This window comes from Epinephelus fuscoguttatus, linkage group LG1 (assembly GCF_011397635.1).
Source record: "Epinephelus fuscoguttatus linkage group LG1, E.fuscoguttatus.final_Chr_v1".
Classification (NCBI taxonomy): domain Eukaryota; kingdom Metazoa; phylum Chordata; class Actinopteri; order Perciformes; family Serranidae; genus Epinephelus; species Epinephelus fuscoguttatus.
The window spans coordinates 47,533,919-47,550,168 of NC_064752.1; the positions used below are offsets into that span (position 1 = coordinate 47,533,919).

The 16,250-nt window shown below is 41.2% G+C and overlaps 1 protein-coding gene across 2 annotated transcripts in view; it reads left to right on the forward strand.

The window, feature by feature from the left end:
* Positions 1-16,250, forward strand: part of LOC125885530 (copine-9-like) — a 312,413-nt gene that overhangs the window by 210,206 nt on the left and 85,957 nt on the right. For both annotated transcript variants that reach the window (XM_049571170.1, XM_049571177.1), the window contains 3 exons: positions 8,550-8,613; positions 13,473-13,576; positions 14,397-14,501. In XM_049571170.1, the coding sequence (XP_049427127.1) occupies positions 8,550-8,613; positions 13,473-13,576; positions 14,397-14,501 (273 nt within the window). The remainder of the gene's footprint in view (positions 1-8,549; positions 8,614-13,472; positions 13,577-14,396; positions 14,502-16,250) is intronic.

Genomic DNA, 16,250 nt, shown 5'->3' on the forward strand with positions numbered 1-16,250 from the left:
GCAAAATGCTCTGAGTCACTTAAGTTGGTCTTTTTTTGTGGAAAGTAGGCCTAAACAACAGGAGGTGTGAAGCTGTAATGCACTGCCATGACAGTATGTAAGATAATAATAAAGAGTGTTGCTAGCTCAGAGCTCATAGCCTCTGTGCTTACCATGCTAACATCACTTGATGTCAATTATAGGTTGTACTTTACTGCAAACGAGGTTAGCTGTTAGCTGTCTTCTCCGGGAGTTAGCACAATCGTAGCATGGCTGTTAAGAGCGAATATTTGCCAGTTGCAAAGTAATCCGAAAAACACTAAAAAACAAACAAACAAAAAAAAACCCTTACACCTCATGACATTGTGATGGTCTTTAAATAAGAATGACTTTTTATAGTATTTAGCAAATGGTGAATATTCACCCTTAACAACTGTGTCAGTGGTTTTGCTAACTAACTGGGGAAGACAGCTAATGGCTAACTTGGTTTGCAGCAAAGTACAACCGACAGCTGGAATCAAGTGATGTGAACATGCAAACACAAAGTCTTTGTGCTCTAACTCAGCATGAACCAAAACAGCAGCATTCTTTATTATTTTTCATACTCTCATGGAAGCACATTGCCACTTCACTCCTTCCCTTGTTTACTTCCAAAATAAAAGACAAACTAAAATTAGTCAGAGGATTTTCCTTAGAGGCAACTCAACAACACAGCTTGCACACCTCTCTTTTTTCTTTTTGCTCTGTCTCTGCGCAATATGGAAGCTGAGTTGAAAAGCTCTTGGTACCCACAGACAGCTACAATACGTTTTTCCTCCATTCTTGATTCTTGGTAACATCAGGAGAATCTAAACTAGATCTCAACATTCATAGGCTTTCGAGACACAGGCCTCTAGTTTCGCAGACCGGGCGAGGCGGAGGCGCAGCGCACCTGGGCTTCGCCAACTGGGTGTGGCCAGGCGGATTTTGCAAGTTTGGCACACCGTGCGCCCTGACACAGCTACTCCTCTTTCCCACCTCCGTCCCTCCTACCTGCGCAAGTTGGAAAGAGGGATGAGAGAAGGCGTGGAGTGGGTTTTACACACATCACACCAATCAAATGAGCCCCTCTCCTCGCCCTTAAATGCGCCGCGCGAAGGCGTAATGAGAGTTTACTCAATTTGCCATGGCAGAAGAGAGCAGCAGCGTCAGACGGCCAAACTTCTCCCAGGAGGAAACTGATGTTTTGGTCCGGGAGGTCCAAGCTTGCAGCGTCCAAATATACGGAACTGCGAGCAGACCTCCACGGGCTGATGATGCAAAGGCAGCCTGGGAGGAGGTCACCACAATTGTAAATCAATGTTGCGTTTCTCTCATGCGCGTCTCTCTTTCTCTCTCGCAGTCTCACTCTGTTTCTTTTGTTTTGGCTTTTCTAAGATGACAGATGATGAATATATACTCCCTATCTGATGCTGTGGCTGTTTGTGGTTGGCTGAGAGGGATGTGAACTCATTAGTTTTGTTAATCAAATCAGGTTGGGTTTTAATTACGCGTGCCAAACGGTGCCAGTCCACTTTGATCTGACATCAGATGTGACGGGACAGTTGATATAGAGATAAATTTATGTGCTGATTGCAGATAGTTGCATTGAATTGTGGTTTTGTGGCTATTTATTGCATTGTTAATGTGCCTGACATTCTGGAAACCTGCCTGTGAGGTTTTGGTGACGTGTGCGCACTGTCCGCCAGTCAGCCAAACTTTCACTTACACCGGCTGCGCTCCGCCTGTGCTGACAGTAGACGTGGTTTCAGCTGGCGAGCTTTTAGCGCACCTTCGGCGAAGCCTTTTGGCACGAAACTGTCACTGTGCCAAGCTGGATCTGTCGACACCTCCCCTGGCTGCGCCGCCACACCCAACTCAGTGCACCTCAGTCTGCCAAACTACCAAAATGAGCGCGCCTCGGGTTGCACTGCTCAAAACTAGCTCTGCGTTGGGTTCGCCACCCTGCGCCCGCCGGGAAACTAGAGGCCACAGTGTCACTTTAATTTCTTGCACAGTTAAGAAATGTTACCTCGTTACCAAAATGTTGGATTTTTGCATAACCCGCCGCAAATCTACGTCTATTTATGTCTGTGTTGACTTTGTATGTAATTTTGCTGTGCATAACCTTCACTTTGCATTCAGTGTAAACACATCATAAGGCACTTGGGATGCCCAATACATATATATTCCAGTTGCAGTGAGGGAAATCAAGGTTTCATTCAAACTTTATTTGCATGACTTTCAGCTGTAATTACATGTAATAATATGCAATGATTGTGTGTGTGTGTGTGTGTGTGTGTGTGTGTGTGTGTGTGTGTGTGTGACAGCTAGACTAATTAACTAACTAAGGTTCCTGTTAAACGAGGCAAAAATGTTTTACGCCCAGTTTGACTTCTTAACTCCCATTCTGTCCGTCATCTGTCTTTTATTCTCAACTTTTTCTCCCTTTTTCCTCTCTTCACTGTACTTTCACAAAGTAGAGTCACGCAGTTTTAAATCTTCTCTCAAGTTGTGTCATCAAAAGAAGCCTTTTTGCCTCATTTGGCACAACCTTGTTATGTTTAGGTTTTGTGTTTTGACCCCAAATGCAGAGACGGAAGCGATAAAACAGTTCAAAGTGTTTATTGAAAAACACTAAGCTCAAAAATCAGAAAAAAGGGGTAAATGGAGGCAGCGGAGGGCTGGCTGGCGTTGCTGGAACGGCCTCAGCATGCGGAGACACTGAAGCACTGGAAGCTGCAATCGGGTATGGCAGGAGGCACACCAACAGCTGCACAAAAACAAAGAATGCTTAAGAGTGACGAAAAAACACGAAATTCACTTTTTCACAAAAGACTGGAGCCACTACGTTACCGACTGAGGCGGGATAATCTGGCACAGGAGTGGCGTCTTGACCAGGCTTTATTGCAGGAGTGATTACTGAGTGAACACTAGGTGTGCCTCATTATGAAGAGCCGACCAGCCACACCCTCAGCTGCACACACACTGCCAGGGAGAGAAAAGGGAGGGGGAAAAAGAAAAAACACAGAATATCCCAAACACAAAACCAAACATCAAAACAAACGTTATCATGAGAAACCTACAACGAACATGTCATGCATCATTTTGATGATTTTTTGTACAATCAATCTGTTTCTGAAATTTGCTTTGTATCCACTTATGCAGAACATTAATGAAAGCTTGTCTGTAAATTTGGAGCCGGTTTATTAAACACAAGAGGAAGTGCAGGGAACAACAGCAGCAGCAAAGCATCCTCCAGCAGCTTAAAGATGAACAGAAAACAGCACTGAGCCTCTGGTGTATCAGAGATTCCTCCATTTGAGAAATGACTCCAGGCTTCGTTTTCTAATCCAGATCCAGAGATTGCTCCATCATTCATCACTGAATGAAAAGTCAAATCTTCCTAAAGAGAAAGTCACGGGCAGGAAGTGAGCTGTGATCACACAGAGAATTAGTGACGTGTCTCCAGAGCAAAAGTCTTTTTTTTTCTTCCTGTATGTGATAATTCTAAATGGTGAGGATCTGATCTAGGGTAAGTATGTCTGTCACTGCTGCCGAGATTAATCACCAGGATGTAATGTGACTGGCTGCGATTGGATCAGCAGATGGGTGACTGTATGACTGTGTGATTTGCAGCAAAGGATCTTCCCCATCTTTTGTTCTGTTGACATTTTGAAAGAGGAAGTCAGAAACCCTGTAACCTGCTGCATAAAGCATTGATAATGCAAACTTGTATACCCTGTTACTTTTAAACTTTAAACGTACATTATGGGGCGAACTTTTTCCTCAGCTTTCAACAAGTCCTTCAAAGAAAACAACAAAATAGGTTGATTTAACAAGTTCTCACCACAGGTTGTCACATATTGTCACTTTGTAAGTGACCTTTCACATCTGAATTTTAGGTATCTTTCTGTGTCTGCTATTGATGTTCCAAGACACACTACCAATGCAGGGACATCAACAAAAGCACATGGTTAGGTTTAGAAAAAAAAATCTTCCGACGCCAGGCTTCCGAGTGAAAGCCTGGAGTCTGCTGGACTCATTCGCCACCCCTCACACCCACCCTATAGGGACTTTCCAGCTCCTTATATTACGTCGTTACTGGCAGCATTATGTACTGATGTCATCCAGCCAGGTATTAAATCGCTGCATCAGATGCCATCCAGCCGACTGGCAGCATATCATAACAATATCAAAGGTTACATCTGGCAGCGTTACTTACAGACGCCGCCCAGCTGCGTATCACACCACCTTGAAAGGTGGCTTTTGGCATAAGGTGTCTGCTGCTGAAATCACTGGCAAAGCGGCCATATTCTATGACTTCAGAATGAGAAGAGGCTGGTTGATTGTCGATGCGCTCTCCTGATCTGACACACGAGCAGGATGACAGCATTTGTCAGTGTCTTTTATAGCGGTTTTCCCGAGGAAGAAATGATAAGGTTTATAATTGGTTTGGGTAAGGTTTGGGTAGGTTAGGAAACAAATATACTTTATTAGGTTTAGGGAAACACCAAGAGTGAGTGCGAAAGCTACTGACCAGCCACTCAGTTGGTACCTTTGGTGACAGGTCAAGCAGCTCAGTTAAGTTCTAATAAGATATTGCATTACTACAGTAACTACTTAATTGGTCCATCCATCCATTTTCATCCACATATCTGGGGCCAGGTCATGAGGCAGCATGCTGAGCAAAGTCCCTCTCCCCAGCAACACTTTCTAGCTCCTCTAGGGGATTCCTGAGGTATTCCCAGGCTAGATGAGATATATTAACCCTCCAGTGTGTTTTGGGTCTGCCCCGGGGCCTCCTCTCAGTTTCAAACTTCTAACAGAAGGTGCCCAGGAGGCATCCTGATCAGATGCCTGAACCACCTCAACTGGCCCCTTTTAGATGCAAAGGAGCAGTGGCTCTACTCAGAACTCCCTCTGGATGTCTGGGCTCCTCACCCTATCTCTAGGGCTTAGCCCAGCCAGCCTCCAGAGGGAACTCATTTTGGCTGTTTTTATCTACAGTCTCATTCTTTTGGTCACTACCCAAAGCTCATAACCATAGGTGAGGGTTGGGACATAGATGGACAGACAGATACTCATCTCCCTCTTCAACATGATGGTTTAGTGCAGGACCCACTTCACTCTTGATGCTGCACCAAACCGCAGATTCATCTCACTCTCCATTATATCCTCACTCATGAACAAGATCCCAATATACACGTACTCCTTTCCCTGGGGCAGCAACTGTCTCCCAACCCAGTGGGTGTAATTCACCATTTTCCGGCAGAGAACCATGGCCTCAGAATTTGGAGGTGCTCGCTCTCATCCTGACCACTTAACACTTGTCTGCAAACTGCCCCAGTGCATGCTGGACTTCACAGTGTGATGTTACCAACAGAACCACATCATCTGCAAAGAGCAGAGATGCAATTCTGAGGTCCCCAATCATCTGTCTTTGATATTGTCATTTATGTTGTATTTGTTGACAAAAATACATTTTGTTGTGGTTTTTGATTGATTGATTGATTTTGATCGTAACGGTCACTTTTTATTAAGTTTTGGTGTCATTTTGTTTAGACAAACTGTTTGTCAACAAACATTGTTGCCCATAGTTTTCTGTACAGACTTTACTTAATGTAAAAGCTTTAACATTGAAAGTGGGAGCAACACATTGTTAATCATTTCTGTTTATTAGTTTTCCGCACTGGTGATGGCTGGAGGCATAATGTTTTCCGGGTATCAGTTTGTCAGTCTGTCCTTATGTCCATCCGCCTGTTTGTCCGTCCCATTGTCTGTCTGTGCATTCCCATGCACGATATCTCAAGAACACCTCAAGGGAATTTCATCAAAATTGGTACAAATGTCCACTTAGACTCAACAATGAACTAATTAGTTTTAGTAGCCATAGTTCAAAGGTTAAGGTCCCTTGTGAACACAAGAGCTCTAGAACAGCCTGAGGAAATTTCTTCAAATTTGGCACAAACATTCACTTGGACTCAACAATACATTTTTGGGATTTCGGTGGTCAAAGGTCAGGATCAGTGTCACTTTGCATCTGCCTCACTCTTGTGAATATAATATCTCAAGAGCACTCGATCTCAAGAATTTCTTTAAATTTGACACAAACATCCGCTTGGACTGAAGAATAAACTGATTAGAATTTTGTGTGTCAAGAGATCAAAGGTCAAGGTCAGTGTGATCTCATAAAATACATTTTTGGTCATAATTCAACAATTCTTATGATAATTATGACAAAACTTTACAGAAATGTCTACTAGGATAAAATAATGTCATTTTCTATACAAAAGGTCAAAGGTCAGCTTTACTGTGACATCATAATGTTCTGCATAAAACACTTCTCTGGCCATTACTCAACGTCATATCACAGGAACTGAAGGGGAGATATTTGGTCAGATACTGAGACTAATCTTGGGTGTCCATCTTGAACCTATGCTGATTGTATAGATCCTCTGTGCTGTCGAGGGGAGGATGTGTGTGCAGCATCCATGTTTTTGCAGACATGGATATAGGCCTTAAGGTGAATCAGAAAAAGTCTCACAGAAACTGATTTCCGCTCCGACATCTGGGGACTACACGATCTTCACTTCATAAAAAAGATGGATACATGTTCAGCTAATCAGCAGGAGTTCGTAGCTCATAACCCCCAAGAGTCCTGTGACTGGGGTCGTAATTCAGCACTTGTTCCGTCTGAGCGTATTGATCAGTTCCGCCTGAGCGTAATGAGATTTGGTACGCGAGTGGTGGCACGGCCGTCACGTGATCGCGCTACACCAATAAGGTACCCACATTTCATGTTGCCATGGTTTCATTCAGCAGAGGAAAACAGACCCAGAAGTCCACAAAAGTGAGCAGAAATGAGCTGAAACAGCGCTATTCACATCGCCGTGTCCATGAAACAAGATGAGACAAATAGACAATAAGGTGAACTAAGCAAAAATGTCTTAAAACACATTTGATTCAATACCTGGGCATAACCGACGTATTATTACATTGACAACATAGCTACGGAAGACGAGAACGGCCATGTATTTTTTATTTTTTTGTGTGCACTGTTATCTCGTGATAACGACTTATTATTTCGTTATCTCAATGTAACAAAGATTGTTTTCCCGTGATAATTGTCAAGTCTGATGATTGCGCACTGGTTAATGTGATCGTCTTGATTTCAGCCTACAAGAGCTGCCGTGGTCCTGCTAGATGCCTCCTGCTACTGCTGTTATCATTAGTCACACTTCTACTGTAATTATACACATATGATTATTGTCACATACTGTAGGCTATATTTCCAAATAGTCGTCGGTGGCATACAGCCGCGGGGCACCTAATATCCGCTGGGGGTTTGACCCCATTTTGCGTATTAAACGCAGGGGCGATTATTTCCTCATTCATTGCCTCAAGGAGGGACAGCCCTGCCTGCAGGGCTGAGGGACTGTTTGCGCTTTAACGCACGGGTCGGTGGTGAAGTGGCGCACATGACTCGTGCTACGGACGGACGGACGGACAGACACCTCTCGCGTACCAAATCTCATTACGCTCAGGCGGAACTGATCATTACGCTCAGACGGCATCTAGCAGGACCACGGCAGCTCTTGTAGGCTGAAATCAAGACGATCACATTAACCAGTGCGCAATCATCAGACTTGACAATTATCACGGGAAAACAATCTTTGTTACATTGAGATAACGAAATAATAAGTCGTTATCACGAGATAACAGTGCACACAAAAAAATAAAAAATACATGGCCGTTCTCGTCTTCCGTAGCTATGTTGTCAATGTAATAATACGTCGGTTATGCCCAGGTATTGAATCAAATGTGTTTTAAGACATTTTTGCTTAGTTCACCTTATTGTCTATTTGTCTCATCTTGTTTCATGGACACGGTGATGTGAATAGCGCTGTTTCAGCTCATTTCTGCTCACTTTTGTGGACTTCTGGGTCTGTTTTCCTCTGCTGAATGAAACCATGGCAACATGAAATGTGGGTACCTTATTGGTGTAGCGCGATCACATGACGGCCGTGCCACCACTCGCGTACCAAATCTCATTACGCTCAGGCGGAACTGATCAATACGCTCAGACGGAACAAGTGCCGAATTACGATCCCGATCACAGGACTCTTGCGGGGTTATGAGCTACGAACTCCTGCTGATTAGCTGAACATGTATCCATCTTTTTTATGAAGTAAAGATCGTGTAGTCTCCAGATGTCGGAACGAGATGAAACGATAACTGTGTTCACCTTAAGGCCTAATATAAACTGTAGGAGAAACTTGACTGGTGCACGAAGGCCTACAACCGTGGGGCGGTAATTCTAGTTAACTATTATTCCATTTGTAGATATCAATATCAAATGTAAAGTATGCTTGTTTGGAGGGAAAAATTACCACTACCAGTTCCTTTAGCAGCGTCTACAACCACAAATACCTGCATGACGAGTTTTTTTAACTCCATGCTCTCTCTCTCTCTCTCTCTCTCTCTCTCTCTCTCTCTCTCTCTCTCTTTCTTTCTCTTTCTCTCGCTCTCTCTTTCTCTCTCTCTTTCAGTGGGATTCCTGGGAAGAAGTGTGGAACCATCATCTTCACAGCCGAGGAGCTCAGTAACTGCCGGGTTGGTATCAGATCACACTCAGGACACTGTGTCTGAGATGTACACACACACTGTGATATAAACAGTCCGAGACAGGGGCCAAAAATTAAGCACTGCAGTCTGAATTCATGACACGTTCTGTGTTTCAATTTTTAACTTTGCCGAGTGAATTTCAATGACCCCAGAGTAATTTTGTCATCTGCATCAAGTGGAGGAAAGTGAATTTTCACCTTTTCTTCAAAGTAATGATGAGAGGCGCTCATGAATTATTTATGCAGTCTTATAGTTTACTTTTCTTGCCACAGTGAGTAAATAATTAGACACTCCAATCAAAGACAGAAGCACATGCAAGCACACATACACCACACACAAAACATGCTTGCTGTCGTATTACAGTATGAGCTATTACATGCAAACATATGCAATTGCATGCATGGTACTAATGATTTGAATACTGAGGAAGCAGTTTGCTGTAACATATGCACAGAATTAAGTTCAAACATCTTCACTGCTCATCATGCATATGAATATGAGGAAGCTTAAAGTCACACTGCAGACTATATAGCAGTGATGATGTTATAATACAGAGTCCTTGAGGGCCTCAGATCTCAGAATTTACATTCACATTTATTAGTTATGGTTCATAAGGGCCTTGGATTCCCTGCCTAAATGCGTGTGTCTGGAAAAACACCCGTGGTCCCATTTTTCTAATAGATCAGTTCTATCACAGGTTTTAATAGCAACCCGATGTGTCAGACATTAGATGTTTCACTCTAGTGAAAAAATTGCCTACAGTGTGTACAGGTAAAACTTCACTCATAAGAAACTGAAAAAAACTGAACTGTGTACGTGTTGTTTTTTTCCCCTCTATCAGCTGTCACTGGGTCATACAGTGAAACTCTAAACCCATGTCAGCCTGAAAAATACTGATCATAGAGCCTGATAAACTTAAGTGTTTTTAACAGCTATATACACAGGGCTGCCAACTGTTCAATGTGGTTTGGACTGAGATAGTAAAATTAATTCAGATTTGACGGGGTCATAATCAGGGTCATCCTGAACAAGATTACATTGAAAATGTCAGTAAACCCTCAAAGGAAAATAATTTATGAGAGTTCACATAAGTACATTTTCTTTGTGTTATAATGTATTTTGAGGTAAATTTTCCTTTAATTTTCTTTAAAACAAAAACAAAAAAAACTGTACAATAAAAATTTGACATGATTATAGTCAGGGTAATTCTGAGGACTTAATTAGAAAACCCTCTGAGGATTTTATTTTATGACAGTTCAAATATGAGGAAATTATTAATGTTAATATGTAAATTGCTCTAAATTTCCCCTTAATTTTATCAAAACCTTCCATCAAAATAACATTCCATTGCACATGGTCATAGCCTGATAAGAAAAATATGTATTTATTTATATGAGAGTTTACAAATCAGGACGTTTTCAATGCGTTACAAAATCATTTCAGCTGAAACTACTTCTGAAACGGTTTGAGCAGAAATCATCTGTGCTTCCCAGCAAACCTATTGTGGCAACTGTTATATCATATTCAAACTTAATACTGATGTGAGAAATGATTGCTCAAATGCTTTTACTGTGCTCTTTGGCCACTTCACATACCAGTACCCTAACACCATGAATAGATGGGCATCAAACTTGAAGTGGCAGCTAGCTTGACTGCAGTGTTTTACAGTGCTGCTGTTGCACTGTTATCTTTCCATGGGCTGTCAGTGTCTTTTCAAACAGCAACATTATCAAACATCCCAGATCATCAAATACCAGTGCTTTCTCACACCCCTCTGTCTGCCTGTGATACCCATGCTGAATGCACCCTTTGGTGTTTCTATGAGACGCACCCTTTAGCATCTATATGTGATGCACAGCTGTCTCCAGGGTGAAACACATTGTAACACGTGGCTAAGTTGTCAAGCAGCCTCAGGTAGGCTTAGTTACCAAAACTATCTGGTTAGCTTTACCAAAAAAACAAGAACATGGTATATACTGGCTCTTGGTCAGTGACTTCTGGCATCAGACACTGACAAAAATAGCTGTCCTTTTAAAGCAGCATGATACGCGGCCGGTCACCGTTATCCTTGAAATTGGTAACTAGTTGGTAAACTAAAGTTGGTAACTTTTGGTTTCACACAGGACATGTACAGTGATATCCTGGGTGAAAGTCTGCTTGTTTGACCCATCCACCTCCTCTTCTCTCCTCCTCACCTCCCTAAATTGACTTTCTACTGTGTCATTTGCTCTCAGCATCGAATATACGGCAAAGGGTGCCTTCAGTGTTCGTGCCAAGAGGCATAACAAGCATTGGTGTATGAAGGTCTGCTAATGAGAACATGTTGTGATTTCAGTTACAAGTTAGCTTTCATTGCATAAGAAAATGGACGTATGCCGTAAGAGTGTGTGAGAAGTGTCAACTGCATGCCTTTCATGGTCAAAGTGTGAGAGTCAGCAAACCTGATAAATACTAAATAACAGCATTTTCTTATCTTAAAACAGGTGTTTTAGATCTCCTGCTTGTGTTTATCTCATGATGATGTTGCTTGAAAACCTATTCATAGAGGGTGTGTTAGGAAATAAGAAAACCTGCCTAAACACAGTTTTCATTTATATTTATGTTTTTAGGCAGATATAAACCCTAGACATGAGCTTTTGGAAAGGTCAGCAGCATCAAATTGATGCAAGGTAAAATAAGCGATAAAGTGATCAACTATGTTTATTGGGACTCCTCAGAGTGCATTATTGGAAATATACTAAACCACTTACCAAACGAGGCAAGACAGGCTGAGTTAAAATATTGTCTTTTTCTTTCACCATACTGTTTATTTAACTCAAAGTTAGGTTAGTTTAAATTGTGTCTCACTGCATACATAGCATGCGGCTTAAGTATTGCTGCCTTGTTTTTTTCCCATTAGTTTAAGAAAGAGGCATAAAGGCATATTCATAAAGCAATGTCCCGACGATGACGTTTATTACATGATTAGATAACACTGATGAATCAGTGCATAATAAGAAGCATTCTACTGTTGTAGCTGTTCAGTGTTGAGCCATTTTTTCGTTTATACACTGTATTTTAGTGCAGTGGTTACCAACCCTGGTGTCAGGCCCTTCAAAGGGTCACCAGCTTTCAAGTGTTAAAGCGGTATAAACAATGCTTAGAGGGAAACTGCTAATGTCTCATAAGCCATGCATTTCCATGAATGTATTTTTATGCGCATTTTGAAGAACTACTTTCGAAAGGTTATATGGAAATGACTGATAACACTGCCTTAATTGTGCAAAATAAAATAAAATGAAATGAAATGAAATTATACTTGCTTGTTGTTTTTTTGCCTTTGTCTAAAAAGAGTTGATGAGCTAAATGGGCTATGAAAATGTCTTTGCCAAATACATTTTGACATTGCAACTATTTAACTCATATGACTGTTTGGCTGTTTCTGCTGTTGGCGCCTTCCTGTGAATTCAAACTGTAGCCGCGGGTTATAGTTGTACGTACACATATGCAGATAATTCATTAAAAACATGTAGGCTCCGTAGTCTGAACCAGCACGAACCAAGACCAAAATGCACTTAGTTACTTTACACATTACCACATCACAGCTTCACCCCTTCTGCCTTTACCTTTCACAATAAAAGCCCCATTTAAATTTACTCAGAGCACCTCACTAAGAGGCAACTCAACAAAATAGCTTACAGAATCACTGCATTTTGTGACTTCATTTCCAAGCAGCATGGAACATAGCCAATAGAGCTGACATGAAAAAACAATTAAAACTTGAAACCTGAAGATCTCTCCATGTTTCTCTGTCGTAGAAAGGTTAGGAAGCCAAGGCAACTTTAACAACCAACCAAGTTTCCCAGCAACTTCTTCTCCTATTTACTGGTAGATTACAGCCATACGTAAGGCATAGCCTATACCACCAACTTCTGACTAAACTACGCTTTGTGCAGCGCAGTTTACTGACTCCAAACCAAGTACATTTCTCTGTCACAACATTACAAAGCTTGCTTAAAATCCGCTTAAAGACAGAAAGCACAGTGCATTTTTTGTGGGGAGTCACAGGCCAAAGAAAGTGGGAGCCACTGCTTTGTTCTTTACAATGTGCTTTATTTTATAAGCTGAGTCATATCAGCAACATCATGTAATTCTTTATCTGAAAAGTAACTACAGCTGTCAAATAAAAGGAAAAAGTACATACTTCCCTTAGAAATGTGGTGGAGTAGAAGTAGGATACTAAAGTGAGCAGAGGTGGGTAGAGTAGCCAAATATTCTACTCAAGTAAGAGTACTGATACTTTAGAACAATATTACTCAAGTAAAAGTAAAAAGTAGTCATCCAAATAATTACTTGAGTAAGAGTAAAAGAGTATTTGGTGAAAAAACTACTTAAGTACTGAGTAACTGTTGAGTAACGTCTGATTTATTTGTAAAATATTATCCAAAAAGTTACTCAAGTAAATGTAACTGATAAATGTAACTAGTTACTACCCACCTCTGAAAGTGAGTGTAGTCAGTTACTTTCCATCAATAAAGTACACTTAGTTTTTGTAGGTTCAACTCATACTAATGCAATCTAGTTTTAGCCATGGTAGGTATACCTGACAAGAACTCAGGTCTTAGGTCCTGCTGGTCAAATCTTCCATTGAGTCTTAGCTAAAAACAGCCTTGAGTCTTAAGTTGTGGATTTTCTATTCTAAACAGATCACAGTGTTTTTGTGGGCGTGGGTAGGGTATCGGGTCTTTCAAGCAAAAAGGCTCAAGTCCAAGTGAATTAATGACTGAATGGTGTTTAATTCAAAGTCCAGCTGTAAGTCTGAACACAAACAAGGCCATGTAAATAATGAACTGTTGTTGTTCTCCCAGGACATAGCCACCATGCAGCTCTGTGCCAACAAGCTGGATAAAAAGGATTTCTTTGGCAAGTCTGACCCTTTCCTTGTCTTCTACCGGAGCAACGAGGATGGGACGTAAGTGTGTGTTTTTGTTAGGTGTGTGTGTGTTTCTTAAGTTATGGTAATTACATTACAGTACAGTCCATCTGTCGTTCAGTTGAGGCGAGTGTGCCTACTCTACCCTAGTTACTGACAGTGACTGAAAATCTGCCAGCAGATTTCTCTGTTGGAGCTGGTCCCATGAGGAGTTTGAAAGCTTCCTGTTTGTCAGATGGAAGAAGGGCTAATAGATTTTCTTGACACTGAGACAGAAAGTTCTAATCTGTACTGGATCCTTCAATATTTCAGACACAGTTCAAGATCAAAACCCTTCTGTGAACCTGTTCATTTTCTGCCCTCATGCTGAAGATTTGTTCCAGTTAGAATGTATTTCAAGAGACTGTGCCTGTCTGAATTAGCTGCCTTTGAATACTTACCCAGGGAGCGTGTAATAGACACATATACAACATATTCTTTAATTAGGCAAAATTTACATCTTACACTCTGAACAGGATGGTTGCGGAAAATGAATGAATAAAAGAATGAATGAATGAATGAAGGAAGGAAGGACATACTACAGGAGGTGGAGATGAAACCACTGTAAAAACCTTTGAAAGCCAGATTTACCTGTCTTTAGTGGGGTGCTCTTCCCAGTGGCTCCGGTGCCAGCCTGTTGCATAGGTAATAACAGTCTCCTTTCTTAACTGTCTTTACACCTGTCTCCACTTACTCTGTTATCCTTGCATTACAAAATAAAGAAAAATAAATGAATAAAAGCCAGATTTACTGACCAATCCCAGCTCCCATCAACCTGAACAAAAAGTTTAAATGTTGAGCTGCCTCTTTGTGTCTCCAGGTTCACCATCTGCCACAAGACTGAGGTGATCAAGAACAATCTGAACCCCGTTTGGCAGCCATTTACCATCCCTGTTAGAGCACTCTGTAATGGAGACTATGACAGGTGAGCGACAACACAGGGGTCAGAGAGAATCATGGCTTTAAATGTGACATAACAAAATTACACCTGATGAGCATGCAGTGTTAATTTTGACAGCTATTTTAGATTACTCTTAGTCTTGAGACGAAAATATTGATTCATTTTAGTCAACTTTTAGTTGTTATTTTTTCTATGTTTTTTTTTTTTTTTTTACTTTAAAGTAGACACAACAAGCAGAGCTAACTGCTAACAGCCACCGCTGCATCTAACAAACACCAGAAATCCATTTAGCAGCTCCAATATCCATAGTCAGACACACATGGTTTTGCTGGCGAGCCAAACATCTTGGTGCAGACTATTTACTGGAGTTTAAAAGCCTGTCGCTCATGCAGCATTTGAAGATGACTGCAAGTGCAGCCGTTCTCGGTTTACAGTGTCCAATGGTCCACCATTAACATTCTCGTCATGTCTCGTCTCTTTTGTCAACAAAATTAACACTGTAAGCATGATGTCCAAAAGAGGGAGGAACTAAAATACAGAGTATATAGTATACAAACTCATTACTTCCTATATCCATTTCAAATGCAAAGCTCTGTAGCATGTCGGTGGACAGCATGTGTTGTTTTAAAAACAAGGCTATTATTATGAAACATCTCCAGGAATGTGTTGTGAAAAAATTCAAGGACTTGCTCCATTCCCATAAGGTAACACGGTGGACGCGGAGCCTCCAAGCATTCCTATGAGACAGCGCGGCAGCACTGAGCAGGTTTTTTCATGCAGCAAAGCAAGACGGTCATTGGATAAATGCGACAAAATCGTCACTTCCAGGGAGGCTTAGCTTCTCTGGGACCTAATGGAGCGGTAGGCGGGAGAGGATGCTCAGTGCATGCATGATGATTGGAGGAATCGTCTAAAAGGCTGAACCCCTTTGTGACAGACAGCACTTCGTATTTCGAGCTCAGTCCCATGCGGATATTTGCGAGTGGAGTCTTCTGACAGAATGCCGTCTGGAGTTCCTTATTTCCATAAGCGATATAGCTCATTTTCACCGTTTGTACAGTACAGTTCAGGTGTTTAAACCCATCTGAAAACCCATCTCTTTGAGGTGAGTTTTGCTGTGATTCTATGGCATGTGTGTGGTTGAAAAATGGCTTCAATTAAATGTTCCTTTTATAAGTTACTGCCTCGCTACAATATGACAGATTTTATGATGTAAACTTAAAGTGAGCTTCCCCTGTTGAAAGACCACTGCATGCTATATACTTGGTCCGTAGGAGGACTTGAACTGGCAACCCTTTGATTCCCAAGCCAAGTCATGAGTATTCCATAGCAACAAACTAAAAACTGCATAATTATATATTAGCCATATTTCAAGTTCTTGATTGTAATGTGCACAACAATTACAGAAAAGCAGTTGACCTATAGAGCTTGGCCGGGAAAGCCATCAAGTCCAGGGCCCAGTTGTTCCATTTGGTCAGAATGATTCAGATTTGGAAATCCTATATTTTGCTGTCCAGGATCAGATAATCCATCTTACTTTTGTGCTGTTTTCTCAAAGCAACACTGGATTGGATCACCCTGATACAGATAGAAATATACATATATATCTATATATAAATATGTATATATATATATATATATATATATATATATAAAATTTATTTATTTATTTATTTTTTGTATAGTCATGTATGGTCCTGCTGGTGCATATGTGTGTATATGACATCAAAGTTAAAAAAAAAATGAATTTCTCTTCCATTCCCTTCATAAAGT